This window comes from Peromyscus eremicus, chromosome 2, assembly GCF_949786415.1.
Source record: "Peromyscus eremicus chromosome 2, PerEre_H2_v1, whole genome shotgun sequence".
Classification (NCBI taxonomy): domain Eukaryota; kingdom Metazoa; phylum Chordata; class Mammalia; order Rodentia; family Cricetidae; genus Peromyscus; species Peromyscus eremicus.
In genome coordinates, this window is record NC_081417.1 from 144,141,818 (window position 1) to 144,167,240 (window position 25,423).

General features: G+C 49.5%; 1 protein-coding gene across 3 annotated transcripts; it reads right to left on the reverse strand.

Annotated features, from left to right (window-relative positions):
* Positions 1–584: 584 nt before the first annotated feature.
* Tmem222 (transmembrane protein 222) lies at positions 585–13,721 on the reverse strand. 3 transcript variants are annotated; one of them, XM_059256159.1, is made up of 7 exons: positions 13,325–13,721; positions 6,595–6,679; positions 5,279–5,310; positions 2,696–2,792; positions 2,478–2,608; positions 1,372–1,455; positions 585–1,048 (listed from the first exon to the last, which is right to left on the reverse strand). In XM_059256159.1, the coding sequence occupies exons 1-7, from the start codon at positions 13,516–13,518 to the stop codon at positions 919–921; spliced, it is 753 nt and encodes a 250-aa protein (XP_059112142.1). In that variant the 5' UTR covers positions 13,519–13,721; the 3' UTR covers positions 585–918. The 3 variants fall into 3 exon arrangements, with proteins under 3 accessions (XP_059112142.1, XP_059112143.1, XP_059112144.1); XM_059256160.1 differs by having other exon boundaries at positions 928–1,055; XM_059256161.1 differs by lacking the exon at positions 585–1,048 and having other exon boundaries at positions 1,332–1,455.
* Positions 13,722–25,423: the final 11,702 nt, after the last annotated feature.

The following is a 25,423-nucleotide window of genomic DNA, read 5'->3' on the forward strand; positions in this document are numbered from 1 at the left end:
GCTGGGGGTGGAACCCAAGGCCATGCTCGACAAGGGCTGTCAGAGTCACAGGCTCTCCTGGAAACAGCCTTTAAGCTGGGCTTTGGTGGAAAGCAAAGGGTCAGAGTTGAGTACACACTGGTATGTGGTGAGGAACATGGAGAACCCTGGCAACCATAGAAAGAGGAACCAAGGAGCAAGCTGGCCAGTGACATGATTGTGGGGTTAGCATGGGGCGCTCAACATGGCCACCACACACACATGGCCAAGGGCTGCCACTCCTCTTGGCTCACTCCAGCTGTGCACTGAGGCTGAGGATGCAGGTCACTCCCAACTCCAATCCTATTGCCAAGTTTTTCCCAATAGGGAAGATGGAAGATTTCCTTCTAGAAGGAAACTTGGAACACAGACCAGGAATGGCAGGGACTTCCCACAGCCTGTGCAGTGGCAGAATTTACAAAATGTTGATGTGCCCCTAAGTTCCAGTTGGAAAGACTCAGACATGTTGTTAGTAATCAGATCTTTTTGCCCCAGGACCCAGGGATATATGAGCTTAAGGAATCTGGGGTGCAGAGGGGCAGAAGAAGAAAATGACAGACACCACCTGGACTTGAAACTTTATTTCCTGCCAGGGAGCCCCTTATAAAGGAGCAGGGGGGGAGGCAGGCTGCGCAGGGCCCACTGCAGCAACCGGAAGTAGAGCCAGCTGATCCACGGTACACCAGCTGCTCTGGGGTTACTCACACTGTGGACATAAGGGGTTCTATCCCTGGGCTGGAAACAAGTGGGATTCACCTTACCTGATTTACAGGGGACCCACTCTGCACATAAGGCCATTCACCTTGCTAGCCAGGGCCCAGATGAGGGGCGATGGGGTATACACTATGCTAGATGGCTCTAGAGACATGCGAAGAGCCTAGCCAGCCCTTCGAGTCCGTTCTAGGCCAGCAGAGAAGGAAGGTTCCAAGTCTCTTGGCTCACAGCACTTCTCAGAACACCACACCCCACTTCGGGACATGACAACCAGCCAGAAGCAGCTTCAAATCCAGCTTTGCCCACCGTGTCCTCACTGTGTCCTGGGCACGGCAGAAACAGCCCAGTGACTGTGGCAGGAGGCGCTCGAAGGGAAGGCCTTCCCAGGACAGCAATGGGGATGCCACAAGGGTGAGGTCACAAGCCCAGGGAGAGGACAAGGAGACTCTAAGTGGCCTCATCTCACACTCTACCTCAGCACTTCCATCCCAAGCCCTGACCCTACTTCCAACCCAGGAAGCTAACTGTCTGAGGGTGGAGATAAGAGAACTGGGACGGGGTGGTGGCGGGGCCTCCCTGGGGGCCATCACCGCAGAACTGGGACCGGGGTGGTGGCGGGGCCTCCTTGGGGGCCCTCACCGCAGGTTGAAGATGAGACTGACGGTCAGGATGATGCCCAGGAGAAGGACAAAGGGCAGCCAGGTCTTCACGAAGGCGCCAACACTGACGGGAGAGCACAGGGACACAGTCAGTGAGCAGGCCGATGGCCCAGAATGCCCTCCTCCCCCAACCCTGACAGGGCTTAGGTTCCTAGGAGGCTCCTGGAACTTACTCCTCAGTTTGGTCAGCCAAGGACAGGGCCTGATGCCTACTATGGAGGCCATGGAAGGAAGCAAATGTACAGAGTCTCAGGCCTGGCTCTGTCTCGATCCTGTGCCCAGTTATGTTCTTTTCTAGGGGCAAAGAAGGCCCCTAAGAATTTCCCTTCCAGAAGCTCTTAATGATGAGCACAATTAAGAACGAAGTTGGAGCCGGGCGGTGGTGGCGCACGCCTTTAATCCCAGCACTCGGGAGGCAGAGCCAGGCGGATCTCTGTGAGTTCGAGGCCAGCCTGGGCTACCAAGTGAGTTCCAGGAAAGGCGCAAAGCTACACAGAGAAACCCTGTCTCGAAAAACCGAAAAAAAAAAAAAAAAAGAACGAAGTTGGGGGGCAGGGGATCAGCTCAAATGTGAGATGGTTCCTAAGTCTGGGCTCTGCTGTGGGACACAGAGAACTCACCCACCCTGAGTTCTCTCAGTGTGAACTGGGATAAATGTCTTAAATCTCACAGGTCACGAGGCTGTGGCTTCAAAGGTCTGCCTAGACTAGGAGCTCAACTGTCCAGAAGCCGGCCTCTGACAAAGGGCAGGGTGGGGGGCTATGGAGGGGGACACTATCCATGAGATGTGTTCATCTCAGCAGCCGGAGACTCATAGCTTCCCCAGGAGCAGAACCACCACAGCCCTTATCAGGGATGGCTGTAGCCCAGAAGCAGCCACCCAGAACCTCGCAGGGAGCAAGTGACAGGTGACCTGGAACCCGTGTGGAGTAGGATGTTGGTGGGGCCACCTTGCTCCCCACCAGGAACTCGGTCGCTCAGAGTCTGTTCCAGTTGTCCCTGGTGACTGAAGGACTCCAGTGACAGCCGTTCCAGGATCCTTGGGGGAGCGGCCTGGGGGAGCCTGCAGGTGTGAAGACAGCTCACCTGACGTACTTCCCATAGATCAGGCAGAAGAAGCAGAGCGTCACCATGTTCCAGTTGGTACTGTTATTGTACCGCATCAGGTTCAGGGCCAAGGCCACGTGAGAGTGGCAGTTGTCACAGCAGAGATTGTGCTGGAGACACAAGAGCAGCTGGGTCAGACCGCAGGCGTGCATGGGGGGGGGGGGAGGAGGGGCCCCACCCCGTTCGTTCCCACCTACCATCCGGTGCTTGTACTCCTCAGAGGCATCGTGCACAGCTGTGTCCCACGCATTGGGGCCACTGGCGTATACCTGGGCGGGGTCCAATTTCCAGAACCTGAAGGGAAAAGGGTATGTTCTGGGACTGGCTCCGCCCCTTTGGGGCCTTCCAGCTTTATGAATGCTCTCTGTGTGGGGTGCCTAGGGCTGTGGGGTGAACCAGGTCCAGGTCTGGTGTGGTGTGGCTCTTTCCTCCCAGTTGAAACATTCTCTTCTGGAGGGAAGCAGGGAGATCCTGAGACTTGGGAAATAAAGACTCACGTGGCTCAGGAAACTCCTGCAACACAACTCTCAAGGCCCGCCCTTCCCCAGGGTCTACAAGTTGGAGCAGGTGGTGGGAAGAGACTCTGAATGCCCAGGTGCCAGCCTGACATGCAGGAAATGCAGGGATACGCACGCCTCATGCGCTGTGCCTACCATGTGAACTTTTCTGAGAGTCAGCTGACTTTGGGACACTTGCACTCCTGTAAGTGACCCCAGTAAATGCAGGCTCATGAAGCTCCATTTGGGTACAATCAGTGTCCAATTTGGGGTGAACAACAAGTCTGTTCACATCTCTCCAAGAAGTGAGACAATTGTGACCCGGCAAGACCGCCAGTGCCACGATGGCTCCTGGGAAGACGGACTAGTCTAGAGTGCTGTGTGGTCTGAATGTTTGTCCCCCTATTTTTTTCTTCTTCTTTTTTTTTTTTAGTTTTTCAAGACAGGGTTTCTCTGTGTAGTCCTGGCTGACCTGGAGCTCACTCTGTAGGCCAGGCTGGCCTTGAACTCACAGAGATCTGCCTGCCTCTGCCTCCCGAGTGCTGGGATTAAAGGTGTGCGCCATCACTGCCACCCCCACAGGCTGTCCCCCTATTCTTATGCTGAAATCCTAACCTGAGGAACTCCCTTCTGAGTGGGGTCAGTGACCTGAAAAGATAGGCCCCCTCCACTCTTTGATCACGCGTGGGTACAAGGAGGCCCCGTGGCCCCATGAGGCACTGAGTGTACCCGCACGCACCCTGTTCTCGGCTTTCCTACTCTCCAGAGCCGAGGCATTTTTGTTGTGGAGGAGCCACCCACTCAATGGCATTTTGTCATGGCAACCTGAATGGATGAAGACAGAGGGAACACCTGAGTCTAGGCTGATGGAAGAGGGGGTTCGGTCAGCGCCGGGGGCTGTGGGAACAGCTTGATAGAGGTGGAAGCATAAACTGTACGGCATGTCCCAGAAATAAGTGACTGAGCAGTCCTGGAGGATTCAGGAGAAAACAAGGTGTGGGGAATGAACGGGCAGCTGAGGCAGGAGGCGCGGATGTCACACTGAGGTGGTTTACCCAGCAGCAGCGTCTCCCCAACTCAGCTGGCTAGAGTGGGAAAGAAGCTGGCAGAGTGAAGCCCTGAACACCAGGGAGACGGACACGACAGTGGCAGGGGATCACCACCGGGGCCTGGACTATGGGGCTCAGGGGCTCCTGCTTGGAGCAGGTCATCCTTAAAACTGCCTTTGGAAATACGAAAATTAAACAACTAAAACACTCTGAAAAAGAGCCCAAAGAAACCCCCAGAACTACATCTCCACCTGCCTGAGGAAGCCAGAGCAGGGAGCTCTCCTCCAAGATACTTCGTCCAGCAGCTTCCTGGCTAGCTTTGGGCCACAGGACATCTGCTGTAGTTCTGACACACTGTCACCAGGCCCAGAGTTGCAGGAACCACCCAGGGCTGAAGTAATAAATAAAGACAAGGCCTGGAGAGACGGCTCAGCGGTTAAGAGAACTGGCTGTTCTTCCAGAGGTCCCGGGCTCAATTCCCAGCACCCACCTGGCAGCTCACAACTGTCTGTAACTCCAGTTCCAAGGGCACACCAATGCAGATAAAATAAATAAATAAATAAAAAGAAAGAAAAGAAAGACAAGCCTGAGTGAAACTTTGCTCGCAAAGGGCCTGTGCACTTTTCACGCCCTCCAAGCGGAGCTGCAGTGGAATCCCAAGCAGCCTCCTAATCCTAAATGGCCTGCTTGTTCCCCAGGGTGGAAGGACTCCAGGCTACACAGAAAGACAGACTTACTGGGCGGTGGTGGCGCATGCCTTTAAACCCAGCACTCGGGAGGCAGAGACAGGTGGATCTCTGTGAGTTCACGGCCAGCCTGGGCTACAGAGCGAGATCCAGGACAGGCTCCAAAGCTACACAGAGAAACCTCCTGTCTCAAAAAAACAAAACAAAACAAAACAAAACAAAACAAAACAAAACAAAACAAAAAAAAGGCAGACTTGGCTGTGTAGAGGCGGCTTTGATGCTTCCTTACTGTGTCCCATCCTTTTCCGTACTCCTGTGCCACCGAGTTGAAAACACAACCTCCCTGAACTGAGGCAAGACCTGGACGGTCTACAAGATGAGGTCCAGACAGGCACTGACACACGAGATGCTTGGTGCAGGGCACTGTGTCCTAACGGGCTCTGACTGTCCTCAGGGTGCTGGCTCCTGCTGCGTCTCACGGGGTCTGGCCTGTTGCTCTGAGCAGGAGGAATCTGGCCCTAGATCTCGACACAAGACTATTCACTTACTTGGCAGGCTTTCCAAAGGCCATGTTGTCTTCCTGTTGAGAGACAAGAGCAGAAGTCAGTGCAGAAACTACAGTCAGTCTAATGACAACCCGGGTCAGAGGCTCAAGGGCAGTGACTCAGGGGGGCAGCAGGGCTGGGACATGGACATGGCATGGCATCATAGTGCTAGAGCCACTGCTCTGTGGGGAGGAGGCCGCACAACAGCCAGGGACTCCTCTGGCGCTCTCCGAATGTGCTCGGGGAAGTCTTGGATCTTTCACCATGGGCTGGAGCTTTCCTTCATGCCCGGAACCTCAGCCCCCCTGACCTCTCGATGCAGCAATGATGGCTCACACAGGACCTGGAGCGGGACACCTCAGAGCGGGACACCTCAGAGCGGGACAGAGGCTGCTGGACCCAGAACTTTCTTATGAGGGAGACTATAGAGAGTCCCAGATTCTGCATGTGGACACACGCACACCCTAGAAATCTAATTATATATATACTGAGACAGGGTCTCTCAATGTAGAGAGAACTCTCCACAGAGACCAGGCTGTCCTTGAACTCACTATCTCTGTCTCCTGAGTACTGGAATTAAAGGCATGTGCTACTATGCCTGTTTTTTTTTTTTTTTTTTTTTTTTTGAAGCAGGGTCCAACTCTATACCCAACACTAACCTGGAACTCACTATGTAACCCAGGCTGGCCTTAAACTCTGAGGAATCCTCCTGCCTCAGTTTCCCAATGCTGGGATTAGAGAGGCATCCACTATGCCTAGCTAGTAAAAGTATTACATTCACAGCAATAGAACTTGTCCGTTTGGACGGTTGTAACAACCATTAACGGAAACAGGCTATGATATCACACCCCTTTGTTCCGCCTTTAGCTACCTGAAAATAGGCAAATGCCATGTGCTCATCTGGAAAGAGCCCACTGGATAGTGCTGGTCTATCCCCAGGAAGCAGATTTGAGAACACACTGGTTCAGTCTAAAAGCCCCACCCTGGAAACCATGTCAGCCTCCCCTGTCCCCCAACCATGGCTCCCACCTTCTGAAGGTCCAGAGATGTGGTTCCTGGATGGTCTGACTCCACTCTTGCCTCTAACCCCTACCCATGTCTTGGTACCCAGGGATGGGGGCAAAGGGCTGAGCCAGTTACTTAAGACTCCTCTGGCCACACTGCCCTCCTGGCCTGTCCTGGAGGCAAGAGAAGGAAAGGGGTCAAACACTGATGAGGGGCAGGAGGCTAGAGCCGAGTTATCTGCGACGATGCCCTGGGCCCAGGCCAGCCTATGTGAGCCTGGAGACTCTCCAGGGCAGGGCAAAATGGGGACTCACCGAAACAAAATAGGGGCCAGCGAAGTCCCGAATGACCCCCGTGGACGTGCAGATGCCCATGTGGCCGATGATGGGGAAAAACCACCTGTAAGAAAACAGCAGAGAAAGGACAGAGCGGGGTTAGGCAGATGCCAGGGAACAGGTGACACTGTTTCATTGTGAATCACCTTAGGGAGGTCCACAGTGGGATAGCCTGCACCACCGCCAGAAGAGCTATCACTGACACAGGACACGAACACCAAGCACAGCAGAGACGCAGCGCAGCAGGCCGAGGACTCTGCTGGGGAGATAAAAACACCTCCCTCGTGGGAAACTGTCGGCTTTGTAAGCTACGCCTCAGCAGCTCTGAGGATGTACAGACAGAAACAAGGCCTTGTGCCCCAAAACTGTGTACAAAAACATACAGAGTACCCCGAGTGTTTGTTTAGCATAAACAAGGCCTTGGGTTTGAACCCCAGAACTGTGAAAAATAAAAATCCTCAATGAACTGTGCTCATAAAAATGTGTACCTCTTATTGGGGCTGAAAAAATGGCTCAGTGGTGAAGAGCACTGGATGCTCTTCTAGAGGACCCCGGTTCAATTCCCAAACCCCACACGGCAGCTCACAACCATCTGGCCTTTGTGAGCACCAGGCACAGATGTGCTGCACAGATGTAGATGCAAACAAACATTCATACACATAAAATGAAGTGTATCTTTTGTTAATATAAATTATCTCAAAGTTAATTTTTTTTTTTTTTTGGTTTTTCGAGACAGGGTTTCTCTGTGTAGCTTTGCGCCTTTCCTGGGACTCACTTGGTAGTCCAGGCTGGCCTCGAACTCACAGAGATCCGCCTGGCTCTGCCTCCCGAGTGCTGGGATTAAAGGCGTGCGCCACCACCGCCCGGCTCAAAGTTAATTTTTTAAAATAAGGTAACAAAACCCAACTGAGCTGAACATGGCTGGTGCACACCCTTAGTCCTACCACTTGGGAGGCAGAGGCAGGCAGATCTCTGTGAGTTCAAGACTAGCCTTGTCTACATAGTGAGAGCTTGTCTCAAAAATCAATGGGACTGGAGAGATGCCTTAGCCATTAAGAATACTTGCTGTTCTTGCAGAAGACCTGGGTTCAGTTCCCAGCACCCACATGGTAGCTCATACCTCCATAACTCCAATTCCATAGGATGTGACATCCTCTTCTGACCTCCATGGGCACCAGGCATGCATGTATGCATGCAGTACACATATATTCATGCAGAGAAAACAAAATGAAGCTCTTTAAAACCAAACCAAATTAACACCCCCCTCCACACACCTGGAAATAAATAAAATCAGCATAGCCTGGCCATGGTTCCATGTAACAATGAAAGACACATTTCCGCTACATACAACATACTCTCAAGAGTGTATGCCTGAAAGAGAGCCCGAGCCAAGCGTATGGAATACAGCACTGTTGAGTGTTCCAGAGAAGACCAGACCAATCTACGGCTATAGCACTGGGGCCGGCAAGACGTGACTCAGCTGTGTGGGTGCCTGCCACCAGGCTGGATGACCGAGTTTGCCTCCTGGGACTCCATAAAGCTGCCTGACCTCCACTTGTGTACTGTGACAAACTCCCTCCTATATATATATTAACAATAAAACGAAAAAGCTTTCCATGTTATTTTAAATTGTGTGTATGTGCATGTGTCTGCATGTAGGTATGAATGGGGACCCACAAGTATAGGATCCCACCAGAGCCGGACTTACAGGGGCTGTCAGCCAATGGACACAGGGGCTGGGAAGTATACTTGGGTTCTCTGTAACAGTACATGGCCTTAACAGTTGAACTGTCTCTCCAGCCCATAAACAGGGAGGGAGGGAGGGAGGGAGGGAGGGAGGGAGGGAGGCTGGCTTAAAAACTTAGTTGATTGTAAGCTTAAGAATTATGCACCCTATAATATGTAAATAATACTTCAGTGAGGAAGTTTAAAATGGGGGGTCTTCAGGGTTGGTAAGATGGCTCAGTGGGTAAGGTGCTTGATGCATAACTGAAGAGGGAGTGGAGAGCTGAGAGAGCAGAAGGGAGGCCGCGTAGAAGCTGCTGCTGAAGTTGCAGCCCCAGATGACAGTCCTGACTAGATAATCGTAGGTGATGGATTCAGACTGTAAAAGGAAGAGGGCTTTCTTTTTTTCCACGATTAATTTAATTATGGGTATCTGTGTGTGGTGGTATGGGACGTGAGTGCAGGTAGGTGCCCTTGGAGGCCAGAACAGGGTATCTGATCCCTGGGAGCTGGAGTTATCAGCCGTTGTGAGCCACAGGATGTGGGTACTGGAACCTGAATCCAGGTCCTCCACAAGAGCAGCCCTGGCTCTTGACCACTGAGCCCGCTCTCCAGCTCTTCCCTAGACACTCAGAGTTCTAAGGCGTGCCTGGCACGGCACACAGATCCAAACCCCCTATGTGTTGTCAGTGGAACACTGACCAAATGACTCGCATTTAAGAGTAGAGGGATGCAGCTGGGGGGGAGGAGTAATTTCAGTGTTCTGCAGACAGTATGGTCACTATGACTGACAACTAACCGCAGACTTCAAGAGCCAAGAGAGAGTTTTCCGAATCTTCCCAACACAGAGAGATGATAGCTGAGGTAATGGAGGAACCACTTACCCTGAGCTGATCGTCCTAACGGTGTGTGTGCGTGTGTGTGTGTGTGTGTGTGTGTGTGTGTGTGTGTGTGTGTGTACGTGCGTGTGCCCTGGTGTGTGTGGAGGTCAGAGGACAACCATGCATGTTGCTTTGTCCTCTGCCCCAGGACAGGACCTCGTTGCTGTGTATTCCGGACTAGCTTCCAGTGAACGTCTGGGGATTCCCTGTGTCTGCCATCTCACCATAGGAGCCCTGGGATTGCAGGCTCCTGTTTCCTACGCCTGCCTTTGGATGGGCCTGGGGATTTGAACTCAGGTCCTCATGGTTGTGAGGCAAGCACTTTGCCCACCCATTTTAAAAATACTGAAGCCAGGCGGTGGTGGGTTATGACTTTAATTCCCGCACTCAGGAGGTAGAGGGAGGCGGATCTCTGTTCAAGGCCAGCCTGGTCAGACAGTTCCAGTACAGCCAGGGCTACACAGAGAAACCCTGTCTCAAAAAACAAACAAACAAAAATACATACTGGAAGGCCACACTGCACCCTATATGTACATAAGATTACTCTACCTGACAATTAGAAAAAAAGAATGAAGTCAGCACTCGGGAAGCAGAGGCAGGTGGATCTCTGTGAATTCAAGGCCAGCCTGATCTACAGAGTGAGTTCCAGGGCAGGCAGGACTATGCAGAGAGACCCTGTGTCAAAAGCCAAAAAAAAAAAAAAAAAGAGTGAAGTCAGGTCTGATTGAACTTTTGAGCAGGCTATTTATTCCCATCTTCCTACAGAATAACAAGTACCTGGCTGAGGGGCCACTGCTTCCAATCTATGTAAAACGCTGATCACATGTGAGGTGCTGAACGGTGCGCTCAGCTGGTCAGTGAACACCTGCCCCCTGACTGGAAGAGTAAGCAGCTGAAGACCTACGGTGAACACAGGATGGTAACCAAGAACTGTGGGAAACAGTTCCCCTGGCTCTCAGAACCCAACCCCAGACTCTTCAAGTGGCAGGGGACCCGGCTTTGAGCAGCACTCCCTGTCACGACTGAGCTGATGGCGATGGCACTGGGGACGGAGGTTGGAGAGACAACACTAAAGCTCTGTGCCCGGCAAAGCCCCAGGGAAGCAGCGCCCAGTGCAAGCTTGTCAGCGCCCCCAAGACAAGCTCCAGAGCTGAGCCAACTGCTGTGTCTTCTGACCTAGGACAAAATGGTCCTCAGGAAAGGTCAGTGAACAAGTTAGCCGCTCATCCTGGAGTTTCGTTTCTTTATCCCTCATCTACAGATGAGCAACAACAATACCTGCTTTCCCAGTTGATGTAAGGACTGGGTGATTCCCAGTTGATGTAAGGACTGGGTGACATCGAACATGAACATGCTAACACCTCAGAAGAGATGGACATGTCTTGGACTCAGTGTCTTCCTCTGATCTTCCTCTCACAGACTTGAAAGTCCCCATGCCACATCTATCCCTATATTCAGCAATCTCACATAGCCATGTCATTAAAGTCATCAGTATTTGGCCCTTCTACTGAAGGGCAAGTCCTCCAATGGGAGCACAGAGTCTTAGAAACACCTGCACACACATCTGAAGAGAACTGAGATGTAAACTGCTTCTAGCCTCACCTCAAGTTGTCTCCACCTCAAGTCGCTACCATTTCTCTGCAGAGGACCAGGCCACAAATAGTTCTAAAACTGAGGAGCTGACCAGATGGTTCGGTGTGTAAAGGCACCTGTGTTTGATCCCAGGACTCACACGTCAGGATAGAACTAACTCCCGTAAGCTGTCCTCCGACCTCCATAGGTACTCATACACACATAAACAATTTTGTTTTTCGAGACAGAGTTTCTCTGTGTAGCCCTGGCTGTCCTGGAACTCGCTCTGTAGACCAGGCTGGCCTTGAACTCACAGAGATCTGCCTGCCTCTGCCTCCCGAGTGCTGGGATTTAGGGCTCGTGACACCACCCAGCAGAAATAATTCTTTAAAATGAAGAAACGAGGAAAAGGCCAACATGGCTAGCAAGCCGAGTTTTCACACAAACAACCCACCGCCTGAGTACCCAGCCACTCAACAGCAACAGCCCGCTCTCTTCACAGCTCTGCTCCACAGGTAGAGCTCGCTCTCTTAGTTACCTGTTTATTTTCTACCCCTCCCATCAACTCAAGGGCAAGCAGCACCCCTGCCTAAATAGCCAGAGTATGGCTATTGGCTATATACCATACATCTAGGCCTTACTACCTACAACGACAAGGCCCAAGTCATTTAGCAAATGTGTTGGAGATACATCTAATGAATTAACAAGCACATATTGTAAATTGTTTTGTTATTTATTTTTTTTTTTTTTAGTTTTGACTTTTGGATCCAGGGTCTCACTCTGGAACCCTAGGTTGGCCCGGACCTTGCTCTGTAGCCTAGGATGGCTTCAATACTCTCAGAGACCTTCCTACCTTAATCTCTTGGAGCGCTCTCAGATGAGAGGTGTGAGCCACAGTGCCTGGACTCAGACGTTTTCTTTTACGGTTTATTTATATAAACGTTTTGCCTGCATGTATGTATGTGCACCACATGTCTGCCTGGTGCCCATCAGATCCCCCGGAACTGGAGTTACAGATGCCCGAGTATGACCATAATGGTGCTGGGAATTGAACCCTGGCTTGCAAGAGCAAGAAGTGCTCTTAACCAACGAGCCATTGATTCAGGCCCACTCCCACCTCGTTTTGGCTCTGCCTCCTGAGTGCTGGGATTACAGATATATATCACCATGCCCAGTGGGGCCCTTACTTTTGGAGACAGTATCTAGCTGGCCAGCAAGCCTCAGAGATCCTCTTATTTCCTCTTCCTCCGCTCTGGGACTACAGACAATGCACAGCTTCGTTAGTTTTTCACATGGGCAACAGGAATCACAGCAAGCACTTTACTGATTGAGTCCCTACCCAGACTCAAGAAGTTTAACATAACACAAAAATTAGAGTCATTAGCTGGATGGAGTGGTATAGACCTGTAGTCCCAGAACTCAGAAGCCCAAGGCAGGGGGATCAGGAGTTCAAAGTCAACATGGACTACACAATAAATACTAGGCCAGCCTGGGATACATATTGAGATCTTGTCTTAAAACCAATAAAATTAATACAAAACAAAAGATTAAAGTGATTTTAAGATCAGCAACATTTGAAGCTAAAAATTATTCCTTCTCCACACAATTTGGCTGGTTTTGTTTCAGATTGGGTCTCACTAGGCAGGCCTGGCTGGCATGGAATGCCTGTCTTGTTCAGGCTGACCTCCAACTCAGACATCTGGCTGCCTCTAATTCTGGGTGCTGGAATTAAAGGTGTGGATCACCATGACTGGTGGTTGGTTTTGATAGAGGAGAAAATACGTATTCCCTCAGGTGAGGGGTACTAGGACACGCTGGAAGACAAGTTACACAGTAAACTTGACTTCTGAATGTCTTCTTGCTGGGGCAGTGAACTGACCAAGACAATGTGACAAGGAACTCAGCTTCACCATGGGGGAAAATAATTCCTACTTTAGAAATGGAAAGAAATGGGAATGAAAGAGCTTGCAAACTGTCCGGGCTGTTAAGACTAAAGAAGGAGGGCAGTAAGCTGCATCTATGTACCTGATTCTGTTTTGCCACTCAGAAGATGTAGGGGGCAAATGTTGGTATGGACCTCCCAGTGCTGACATCCCATGAACCAGTGTGGCCTCAATCAAACTCACTTTTGCTTCTAAAGGCAAAACGTCCTGCGTATAGTAGATGACCAGGAAGCATTCATTTGCTCAATGAGTGAACAACAACAACAAAAAAAGGTGAATGAATGAACACACCTCTTCAGACAAGGTTAAAGGACTTTTCTGTACACCTGCAGCTTAAGGGCTCGCTAGTCACCTGGCCTTTCCCGCTGATCTACACTTGCCCTCCTCCCCGATTAGACTAGGGGTAACCATGATCGGTAGCATGCATGCAGCTGGAATGCGCACCGCACAGGTGGCGGGGTTCTAGGGACGGGGCGCTGGCCTGGCCCGGGGTAAGGGTTGCCCCGAGTCTGAGAAAAAAGCTAGAACAGCACACCGGAGGACGCTCGGGCCCTCCCCGTCTTCGCGGCGACACCGGAAGACACTCACGTGAGCACCGGGATGGGAGTCCATACCACGCAGTAGGGGAAGCGGCTCCGCTCCACGTCCATGGCGACGACACCGGACCCGTGGTACTGCTTCATGTCCGTCTCGGCCGCCGTCGGCGCTTCTACTTCCGCCATCCGAGGAGGGGGCGGCGGCGGCTGCGACAGGAGCGGAGAACTCCCTTCCGCTTCCGCCATGCTGCGCGCGGCCCTCTCGGCCAGGCCCAGCTCGGGAAGGCCTGGCTGCGGCGCCGCTCACCCCTGGATCGTCACTTCCGGGAGGTTAGGGGTCCACCTGGTTGGTCTTCCCTCCGGGAATTGAAGTCTCGTCCTTTCGTGCCCGGCCAGCCTAACCTCTTCCCCGCGCCTGTAGCGGAGCGTCTACACGGTCCTCAGGCAGCTCTCAGTCTAGCCCTGCGGAGACCCACAGCCAATCGCGGTTCGGTTCGCCGGCACGTGGTGCAGGCAGTATTTACCGAGCACTTCTTAGGTGCCTTCAAGCACTTGACATCCATTGTTACTACTTTCCATAAGCTGATTAGTCTAAATACAAATTTAGTTGTTTTCCTCAGGTTACAAATGAGGAACTGAGGCTTGATGAGGTGAGGGGTCGAGGTTCAAACACAAGTTTTTTGTTTGTTTTGAGACAAGGTTTCTCTGAGTAGCTTTGTGCCTTTCCCGGATCTCACTCTGTAGACCAGGCTGGCCTCGAACTCACAATGATCCGCCTGGCTCTGCCTCCTGAGTGCTGGGATTAAAAGTGTGTGCCACCACCGCCCGGCCAAACACAAGTTTTTAGATTTCCTTTGTCCTTTTTATTTTGTGACGTGAGTTACAGATAATGTAAAGGAAGGTCAGACTAAAATCTTGGTGTGTGTATGTGAGAGAGACATACACAGCGCAGTGAGCAAGGGGGCAAGACGGTACTGATGTTTGCCTCGGGCCTGGGGAGGACACGGATGCAGAGATGCAAAGACAGGAAAGCTGAGAGGGTCACTGTGTGCGGGAGAGAGAATATCATCCTGCTCGAGTAAGTCGCAGGACTTAGGTAGATAGATAGAACCTCCTTATTATTGTTTTGGGATGGTGTTTGGTTTTGTTTCGAAACTGGGTCTCACTAAGTAGCTCTAGCTCTCTTGGAATTTACTCTGTAGACCAGGCTATCCTCAAACTCACAGAGATCCGCCTGACTTTGCCTCCCGTGTGCTGGGATTAAAGGGGTGTGCCACTACGCCAGATCCTTTTTTTGTTTAATGGGAAAACCGAGGCCCTCAGCAGTTATCAGTTGCCTAAGATCACACCTGAGAACACAGAGAGGCCAGGCTCCAGTCTTGGAATCTTTTGGCTTTTAGAGGGATGCCCAGAGAGACAAGGAAGTGGGATGGGATGCAGTGGGAAGTGGGGGTTGGAACAAGAAGGGAACCAGGCTACAGGAAGGTGTAAGAAAAATGATGCAGAGAAGCAGACAGTCTCAACAGGCGGAGACTGCCTTATTGGAACAGTGGGGCTGGAGGACAGGTATATAAACACAGGAAGCTACCAGGAAGTTACAGATCTTTTCTGCGGTTTGTCTGGGACCAGAGTGAGCTGTGTTCCATACCCAGGCATATTGTTTCTGCAGGTGGAGCAGACCTGACAGGTTAGGGGTAAGCAGTTCTTTCTGGCTAGGGGCTATGACCCAGTATGGCCAGACTCGATTCCTCATGACCTAAGGCTATTAGCCAACAGAAGGTATGGGCAAGCACACTAAGGAAGGAGAAGCTGTGCCTTTGATATGATCTTCCATTAAATTACCCTTCTTTAACGGAGACCTACGGAAAGCCTGCTCTCCTGATACTTACATTTTTTTAAAAAATTTATCTGTGCTGTGGAAAATCTAAATGTCTCTGACTACACTAGCTAACACAGTTCCCAGAACTGTGCACATACCTGTTGAATGCACACTAAATGTTCCTCGATTTAGATATCTTTTAAAGCTCTCACTGGGCCAGGTGAGGGTTTAATCCTTTAATCCCAGCACTCTGGGAGCAGAGGCAGGCAGATCTCTGCTAGTTGGAGGCCAGCCTGGTCTACAGAGCTAGTCCAGTCAAGGCTACACAAAGAAAAAAAATCTCACTGGTATCATAGCTGAAACTAATTCTAATCTGCTCAAATTCCTTTGAGCACCCTGTACCTCTTCATGAGTGACCCTGTGCGGTGTGAACCCTGTGCGGTGTGAACTCTGGGCAGTGTGAACCCTGGAGGGAAGCCACCCCTCCAGCAGGGTTTCGAAGGGATTAAGTGCCCAGTACACAGTTGTCGGCTGAGTTGTCACAGTAGTTTTGGATTCAGTCACAGCAGTTGTCTAACTTCTTCTGTGCCCCGGGTCTGCCAGGAAAGTGTGTGTCTCTGATAGTCCTTTACCAGCATTGATTGTATGTTTGAATGAGTAAACACCCAAAGCAAGTCTCGGGGATCTGCCACAAAGCTGGCCGTACTAACAAAATGCCACATGTAATCTGACAAGCTTCAGTAGCTTCCCATGGCACTTAGTATAAGACACAAATATCTACCGAGGTTTTTGTTGTTGCTGTTGTTTTTCCAAGCCGGGCTTTCTCTGTGTAGCTTTGGAGCCTGTCCTAGAATTAGCTCTGTAGACCAGGCTGGCTTCCAACTTACAGAGATCCGCCTGCCTCTGCCTCTTGAGTACTGGGATTAAAGGCATGGGCTACCACTGCTATATCTATCATGTTTAATTTACAAGGCTCTGCACCTTCCAGACCGTGTCTTATCTCTTACTTCTCCACTATTGATACCCTAACCTTTGACCCCTTCCTTCCATCATCCCTTCATGAGGAACATGGCCCACACCCCACCCCCGCCTTTAATATACCCCTCTACCCACTTACACTAACTTCCATTCGTCCTTCCAGACTTAGAGGCAATGTCATTTTCTCAGCCAGCCAATTTTTGGCTTCCAGTCTGAATTAGAAAGTCCCTGTCACTCTCCTCTGGAACACGCTTTTCCACAGCACACGCACACCCATGTATTGTTTGCTTCCTCCACTGTGGAGGAATGGTTGTCTTCACTTCTGTAAACCCAGTGCCTAGTTGAGTGCTTAGTGGTTTTTTTTTTAACCAATATTCACTAAGGCAGATCTGTGACAAATACTTAGAGGCTTGGCATAATATTTTGGTAACAGACTGTTTGAGCGAAGGGACCCAGCGTATCATCTGCTACTTCTTGTGCTCTGAGCCCTTTTAAGACAGGTTCCTGGAGGCTGGTGGGCACAGCGTTTTAGTCCTATGCTCTGAGAGAGCCCTCGCCTTCTTCTTACAGCCTACATTACCCTCCCTTTGCCCTGGGTAGCTACAGAAGTCAGGACGCAAAGGTCATGTGGCTGGATAGCGAAGCCAGCTCTGACTCCTGTGGGGGCCTCTCTCCCAGGCTTGGCTTCCACTACGAGCTATCCCAGGGCCCCTTCTCTCACACCATCACCTTGGTTCTCACCCAGAGCACTCAGCTCCCTGGCCTGTGTCCTTGCCTCGCCTGCCTGTTTCTCTCTCCCCCCAGCCAGATGGATAATCTCCATCAAAGGCTATCGCTGCCTTCCAGGCTCAGAGGATCACAGCAGGGCCTGGAAGAGGCTCCTCTTACACAGAGTTTGTTTGAGGATTGATGGGGTTCAGAGCCACCCCTCCCCCAACACATACACTACCCAAAATAGGAATGACCATCTGGATCCATTTATGGGGCTGCCTGGGGGAGGGGAGGATGGCAGAGTGGAATCTGTCACGCTGGTAAACCTTTGGCGGTAAGATGCTGCCCCTTGGAAGAGTGAGCTTAGGGTGCTCCCTGTTTTGGAGGCGTCAGGACACTTCCTCAACCGACTCCATGTAGGACTCCCCAGGGCTCACAAACCTCCTCCCTCAGGGCATCTCACTCATTCTGGCATCCAAGGCTCTCCCTGGGCTGGTCCCAAATTTCCTTTCCAGGCTCATCTGTGTCCTTGCGATGTCGTGATGTCGTGATGCTGGCCTCACTGTACCTCATGCGTCCTGTCTTTGCTCACTCTGTGCTTAATCAGGAATGCCCTTTCCCTCCTCCTCAGCACCACGTTCAAGGTTCCAGGCTAATGCTTCTCCTATGCTTCCAGAGCATGAAGGCTGTTTCCACCTCCTGAATATTCATGTGTGCTTGCATTAGCATTAGCTGTTTACACGCTGGGCTGTCTCCCCCTGGAGACTGGAGACTCCTTGAGAAAGGGACTGACTGGATCTAATGGGCCCTATAGTCAGCGGGCAGAGAGGGGTTGCCCAGGGAGTGCCCTAGGAGCTATTTGTTGACCATATATGGTCTCCTTTCTGGGGAAGATGCATCTCAATCAGTAGACCTGCAAAGGTGAAGGAGCGCCCGCCCGCCCGAGTCGGGCTGCCGTGGCTGCCAGTTGGAGGAGCCCCTAGGCTGGATGCTGGGTGTGGCACCCCAGGGGTAGTGTCTTTGTGGATCTGCAGTCTTCGGCTCAGCTCCATCATTACACTCTGCTTACTAGAGACTGGATAGGTTTCTCTCCCTCTCCTCCTCTCCCCCTCTCTCCCTCCCCATCTTTTCCCCTCCCTTATCCCTCCTTTTTTTCAATCTTTCTGTCCCCATTAGGACTGTGAAACTTTCCGCAACTCAGAGGGGACTGAGGGGCCAATCATTTAATGCAAGAAGCCATTGACAACTAAGCCCTGACTCTTTAGATATCACAGCACAGCTTCCTATTGCCTCCTTTTATGGGTGAATTTACCCAAGCAAGGTTACAAACTGTACAGCGAGGGCCACAATCTAAGTCTCCCACTTTGGGACAGACAGTAAAGCATGAGTAAAACATGTGGGCTTGAGACATGGCCAGCCTGTTTAAGGTCTGAAGCCTAGCTGTCAGGGGCTACTGAAGTAGCTGAAATAGGACATCAGTTTCCTCATACTGGAGTAGGAAACAGCTGAGTAGGCAGTTCATTTGGCACAGTGCTCTGGGAACATATACAAGGCTCTGGGTTCAATCCCCGGCACTCCATAAAACTGGGCATGGAGCTGGGGGTGTGGCGCAGGGCTTTAATTCCAGCACTCTGGAGGCAAAGGCAGGAGGATCTCTGTGAGTTTGAGGATAGCCTGGTCTACAGAGTGAGATCCAGATAACTAGGATTACATAGAGCAGTGGCTCTCAACCTGTGACCCTTTAATTCAGTACCTCGTGTTGTGGTGACCACCCCAACCATAACATTATTTTCTTAATTATTTATTTCGGGTGCATTGGTGTTTTTGTCTGCATATATGTCCATATGAGGGTGTTGGATCCCCTGGAGCTGGAGTTGCAGACAGTTGTGAGCTGCCATGTGAGTGAGTGCTGGGAATTGAACCCAGATCCTCTGGAAAAAGCAATTAGTGTTCATAACCACTGAGCTTCCCAGCTCCTCATAAAATTATTTGGTTGCTACTTCATAAATGTAATTTTGCTATTGTTATGAATTATAATGTAAATATCTGATATGCAAAATATCTGATATGCAACCCCCAAAGAAGTTGAGACCTATAGGTTGAGAACTGCTGACACAGAGGAACTCTGTCTCAAAAAATAAAACCAAAAATATAAAAAACAACAAAGAATATTGGGCATCGTGGCACAAACCTGTAATCTTGACTCTTGGAAAAAGACCTTGATTCTTTTTTTTTTTTTTTTTTGGTTTTTCGAGACAGGGTTTCTCTGTGTAGCTTTGAGCCTTTCCTGGAACTCGCTTTGGAGACCAGGCTGGCCTCGAACTCACAAAGATCCGCCTGTCTCTGCTTCCCGAGTGCAGGGATTAAAGGCGTGCGCCACCACCGCCCGGCAACCTTGATTCTAAAAAGAAAAAAAATCTTATAAAACAAAACAAAACACTTGAACCTTTTATTTGTTTGTTTATTTATTTTGGTATTTTTCCAGATAAGGTTTCTCTATGTAACAACTCTGTCTGGAACTCACTTTTGTAGACCAGGCTGGCCTCGAACTCAGGGAGATCTGTCTGCCTCTGCCTCCTGAGTGTTTTGCTTGCACACATGTCTGTGCACTACATTCATGCCTGGTGCCTATGAAGGCCAGAAGAGGGTGTTGGCTTTCTTTCTTTCTTTTTTTTTTTTTTTTTTTTTTTTTTGGTTTTTCGAGACAGGGTTTCTCTGTGTAGCTTTGCGCCTTTCCTGGGGCTCACTTGGTAGCCCAGGCTGGCCTCGAACTCACAGAGATCCGCCTGGCTCTGCCTCCCGAGTGCTAGGATTAAAGGCGTGCGCCACCACCGCCCGGCAGGGTGTTGGCTTTCTTAGGACTAGGGTTACAGATGGTTGTGAGCCACCATGTGTGTGCTGGGAATCAAATCCTGGCCCTCTGCAAGAGCAACAAGTGCTCTTAACCACTGAGCCATCTCTCCAGCCAGTAAATACATTCTTTTTAAGCATGTGTGCTTTGTATCTCAAGAGGGTGTGTACATCCTGTGCCACCCTTCTCTGGCTGGCCTGTGACTTGCTAACCAGAGAGGGTAACAGTATCCATTTTGCTGCAAGAACATCCAAAGAGGTTGTTGGGGTGGGGGTTGAGGAGACAGGGGTGTACAGGAGGGATTGGCTGAGGTGGAGGCACATATTGGAGTCCAACCCACATCTGCCTGTCTCTGGTGGAAAGAGAATGATAAGAATAGGGAGAGTCAGCCTGAAACAGTAAACTACGCTTTATTTTATTTAAAGAAGTAAGTGGCAGTAGAGGGTAGGACCATGAGTGGCACATTCCTACCATGGTGCAGGATGCCTTTCATCTGAGCGCCTTCCCTGCTGGTTTCGTTAGGCCTGAGCCTGGCACATGGTAGGGCACTCACTGATGGTACAGTACTGGAGAGGATCCCGTTTCCCATTGAAGGCCAATGTTCAGGGCCACACGCAATCCACTTGCTATTCTATAACTTCCAGATAATCTGGAAGCTCTGGGCTGGCAGGAACCGGCAGGAACCAGCAGGAACCAGCAGGAACCAGCAGGAACCAGGTCTACTGTATGCATTCTCATTGAGCCAGCGGCCAGCCCAATGCCAGGCACACAGTAAGAAGCTGAAACCTGTATTAGAAATATTAACATAAAATGTCTGTTGGGGCTGGAGAGATGGCTCATCGGTTAAGAGCACTGACTGCTCTTCCAGAGGACCTGGGTTCAATTCCCAGCACCCACATGGCAGCTAACTGTCTATAACTCCAAGATCTGACCCCCTCACACAGACATACATGCAGGCAAAACACCAATGCAAATGAAATAAAAATAAATTAAAAAAAATGTCTGTTGTGTTTTAGTGAAGATAAAAACCAGGGCCTTGGGCATGCTAAGAAAATGATTAAAAAATTTTTGATTTATTTTTAAAGATATATTTTATTTTCATGAGTGTTTTGCCTATATGTCTATATGGGCACCATGTGCATGCCTGGTGCCCTTAGAGGCCAGAAGAGGATGTTGGATCCCCTGGAACTTGAGTTACAGATGGTTCTGAGCACCACGTGGGTGCTGGGAGCTTCCTGCAAGAGTAATTTACCAACTGCTGAGCCATCTCTCCAGTCCCAAGAAAATGACTCAAAGAACTGGTCTAGGAACTGGAGATCAGGATTTAGTCCCGAAATTGCTTCGTCCTCTGTGGGGCCTGAGGCAAGCCATCCTTTTCCCTTTCTCTTTGGAATTCATTGTTCATGCTCATATAATCTGATCATGGCCAGACTAGTGGTTCTCACCTCTGGCTTCACCATAGAAGGAACCTGGAATGGTTCTAAGTAATGTGTGGATGCCTGGGCTCTACTTTAGACAAATCAGTACAGAAGCTCTGGGGAGGGGACGAGGAAAGTATTTAAAAGATCCTAGGTGGTCCAGAGTACAGCCAGGCCTGAGACTCACGGAACAGCTAACTTGTCTCTGAGGTTCTGCATCCACATTTGGGCACAGCCGATAAAGAGGGAGGCCATGGCAGGCTCTGGGGCTACACCTGCCCACCATGAACACAGACACCTCTATGTGTCATGTCTGCTTTGCTGTGCATTTTCACTGTGTGTGCTTATCTGAGCTCCAGGCTCTCATCAGCAGGACCAGCAAGAGCTTTGGATGAGACACAGGAGCAGAACACTTTACAAATGGAACACTGCTGATCCTCTTTATACTTCTGCCTTTCCCAGAGCCACATAGCTGGAATCATAAAACATTTTGCCTTTACTGATTTAACTATGCATTTATTCTATGCACATTAAAATATTTTATATGTGTGGTAGTTTGAATGTATTTGGCTCATAGGTAGTGGCACTATTAGGAGGTGTGGCTTTGTTGGAGTTGGTATGACCTTGTTGGAGGAAGTGTGTCACTGTGGAGGTGGGATTTGAGGTTTCCTGTGCTCAGGATACTGCCCAGTGAGTCAGTCGACTTCCTGTTGCCTGCCCATTGAGCTGTAGGACTCTCAGATCCAGGACCACCTCTGCCTACACGCTGCCATGCTCCCCATTATGATGATAATGGACTGAACCTCTGAAACTTAGCTGCCACCTCAATTAAATGTTTTCTTTGTAAGAGTTGCCATGCTCATGGTGTGTCTTCACAGCAACAAAGAGGCCTAAGCCAATATGTATGGGTGTTTTCTCTGCTTGGGTCTGTGTACCATATGTGAGCCTGGAAATGCCTGAGGCCAGAAGAGAGCATGGGATCCCCTGGGACTGGAGTTACAGACTGTGAAAGCTGCCCTGTAGGTGCCGGGAGTTGAACCTGGCCAGTCTCCTGGAAGAGCAGCCAGTGCTCTTAACCGATGAGCCATCTCTCCAGTCCCAATTGTTTTTTTCCTGAGGTAGGATAGGTACTGTTCGTGTTGGCCTTGAACTCTGAGCTCAGGCCACCCTGCTTCAGTCTCCTCAGTAGCTGGGACTACAGGAACACGCCACAGCACACAGCTAGATCCCACTTATTTATTTGTAATTTATTTTTGTGGCTCGCAGAGACCCGCCTGCCTCTGTCTCCTGAGTACTGGGATAAAAGGCTACCATGCCTGGCTTCTTTTTTTCTTAATATATATTTGTATGTATACGAAAAATGCCCCCCCCTTTTTTTTTTTCAGGAACATTCCACTGTATGGTTGTAGTTAATCATCTGACCTTTTGAAGTACATGTTGGTTGATTTGTTTGGACAATCGTGAACAAAACACTTATAAACACACATGTTTTTACATAGAAGATTTTGTCTCGTTTTGGTAAATACCAAGGAGTATGATTGGATTGTGTAGTATACTATTGGGTGGTAGCCGGGTGAAGGTGGCTCACACCTTTAATCCCAACAGTGAGTTCTAGGATATCCAGAGCTACACAGAGAAAGCCTGTCTCAAAAAACAAACAAAAGAACAACTGTGAACTGTCCTCAGACATGGGTACATTAGCTAGGTGTTGTGGGATCTTCTAATTCCAGCACAGGGAAGGTATTAACAGAAGGCTCATAAACCTGGGCCACACAGAGTTCCAAGCCAGCCTAGGCTATGTAGAAAGGCCCTGTTTTGGATTATCTGAATATAGTTTTGCATTTTTCCAGCAATGAATAAAGTTCCAATTGCTCCACATCCTTGTCAACACTTAGTACTGTCATTTGGTTTCCACCATCCTGATAGGTGTGTATTGTTTTCTGTTATTTTGCTATTCTGTAATGACATGTTGTACATTCTATAGCACTGGCCGGCCTGGAACTCCTTATGTAGACCAGGCTGCCTTCAAACTCAGAGATCCTCCTGCCTCTGTCTTTTGAATATTGGGATTAAAGACATATGCCACTACACCTGTCATATTAACTATCTTTTCACAATGCTTATAAAACGTGCTCGGTGAAGAATCATTTTAGATCTTTTTGGGGGGTGAGGTGGAGTTTGAGACAGGGTCTCTCTAATACATAGCTCTAGGTGTCCTGGAACTATGTAGACTGGGCTGGCTTCAAACTCACATAGATCTGCCTGCCTCTGCCTCCTGAGTGTTGAGTGTGTGCCACCATGCTTGGCTTTTTAAAATATTTATGTTTATGTGTATGAGTGTCAGCGTGTGTGTATGTGTGCACACTACGTTCATGCAGTGCCCAAACAGGCCAGAAGAAGGTGTCAGATGCCCAGTAATTAGAGTTGAGACCCACCATGTAGGTGCTGGAAACTGATCCCAGGTCCTATGGAAGAACAGCCAGCGCTCTTAACCACTGAGCCTTCTCTCCAGCTCCTGCTTAGATCTTTCCCACTCCCCTCTGCCCACCCCATCCCTTCTGAGGCAAGATCAGCTCAGGCTGGCCTCAAACTCCTGACCTCCTTGCTTTTACTTTCTTTCAACTGCTGAATTACAGGTGTGAGGGCACCACCTCACCTGGCTCAAAATTAGAGTCCTTTGGAAGTAGGTGTGACGGCTCAGGCCTGCTGCTTCAGTACTTCAAACTGCTGGGAGTACCGGCCAGCCTAGGCTGTACAGTGTGGAGCCATTTGAAAAAAATAAGACAAGGGCTGGAGAGATGGCTCAGCGGTTAAGGACACTGACTGTTCTTCAGGAGGTCCTGAGTTCAATTCCCAGCAACCACATGGTGGCTCACAACCATCTGTAATGAGATCTGGTGCCCTCTTCTGGCCTGCAGGGACACATGCAGGTAGAACACTGTATACATAATAAATAAATATTAAAAAAGAAAAAATAAGACAAAACCAGCAAGCTGGACTTGGTGACCTATGCCTGTAACCTATGTGCTTGGGAGCTGACAGCAAAGGTCAAGGAGTTCAAGGCCAGCCTAGGCTCCAAGAGACCCTGTCTCAAAATACAGGAACTGGCCTAAGGGAGCTCTCTGCATATTTCACACCCAAGTCCTTTGGTTTGGTTTTTCATTCTTTTATAGTGTCCTTTGCTGAGCCATTTTTTAATTTGGATGAAGTCTTACCTACCGATTTTCCCCACTGATCTGATTTTTGATGTTGTATCTAAAAACTCAAGGTCACATAGATTTTGTTATTTTCTGTAAAGTTTTACTGTTTTTGACACAGGTCTGTGTAGCTCAGGCTGATCTCAAACGAGATCCTTTTGCCTCAACCTCATGTACCTGGCATTACAGGAATAAACTACCATGCCTAGATTTTATGCATAGTTTGAGGGTTTTTTTTTTTTTTTTTTTTTTTTTTGAGATAGTGTTTCTCTGTGTAACAGCCTTGGCTGTCCTGAAACTTGCTTTGTAGACCAGGCTAGCCTAGAACTCAGAGATCACTCTGTTTCTGCCTCTGGAATGCTGGGATTAAAGGTGGACTGGAGAGATAGGTCAGAGGTTAAGAGTGCTTTCTGCTCTTGCAGAAGAGGTCCCAGCACTCACATGGCAACTTATAACCACCTTTAACTCCTGTTCCAAGAAATCCAATGCCCTCTTCTGGCCTCTGGGGTCACCTGAACTCATGTGGTGCACACGAATGTGTGCAGGTGTGCACACATACACAAAATACAATAGCCTTTAGATTTTTATTTCTTGACATGTGAGTGTCCAGTTGTTCTTATCAAGTGGATTTTAGAAAGAGTATACTTTCCCCCATTGAACCAACTGTTCCTTCACCAAAGACAAGTTGGCTATATTTATGTGGGTCTGTTTGGGGGCTGTTAATCCATTTCTTGCCAGTATTGTCCTGTCTTTATTACTGTAGTGGATTTTTTTTTTTCTTCCCGAGACAGGGTTTCTCTGTGTAGCTTTGAGCCTTTCCTGGAACTCATTTGGTAGCCCAGGCTGGCCTCGAACTCACAGAGATCCGCCTGGCTTTGCCTCCCGAGTGCTGAAATTAAAGGCGTGTGCCACCACTGCCCGGCCATTACTGTAGTTTTTAGTACACCTTGCAGTTGGGTTTTATTGCTCCTTCAATTTGGTTCTTCAGTATTGTCTTGGCTATTGTGAATCTTTTACTTCTCCATACACACCTTAGAAGCGTTCTGCTGATATGCATAAAATAACTTGCCAGCACTTTTAGAAATTGTTTGTTGAAGTTATAGATCAAGTCAGAAATGGCTGACACATTAATGTTAAAACTTCTTAACTATAAGCAAGAACAATCCATTTAATTTTA

Bases quoted from the DNA above. Each gene is read 5' to 3' on its own strand.
- Tmem222 (XM_059256159.1), bottom strand. From the start codon at position 13,518: ATGGCGGAAGCGGAAGGGAGTTCTCCGCTCCTGTCGCAGCCGCCGCCG. The intron at 5,311-6,594 runs GTGAGTCCCCAT...GTCTCTCAACAG, and splicing joins CTGGCCCCTATTTTGTTTCG to GAAGACAACATGGCCTTTGG. The intron at 1,456-2,477 runs GTGAGCTGTCTT...CTCTCCCGTCAG, and splicing joins ATCTATGGGAAGTACGTCAG to TGTTGGCGCCTTCGTGAAGA.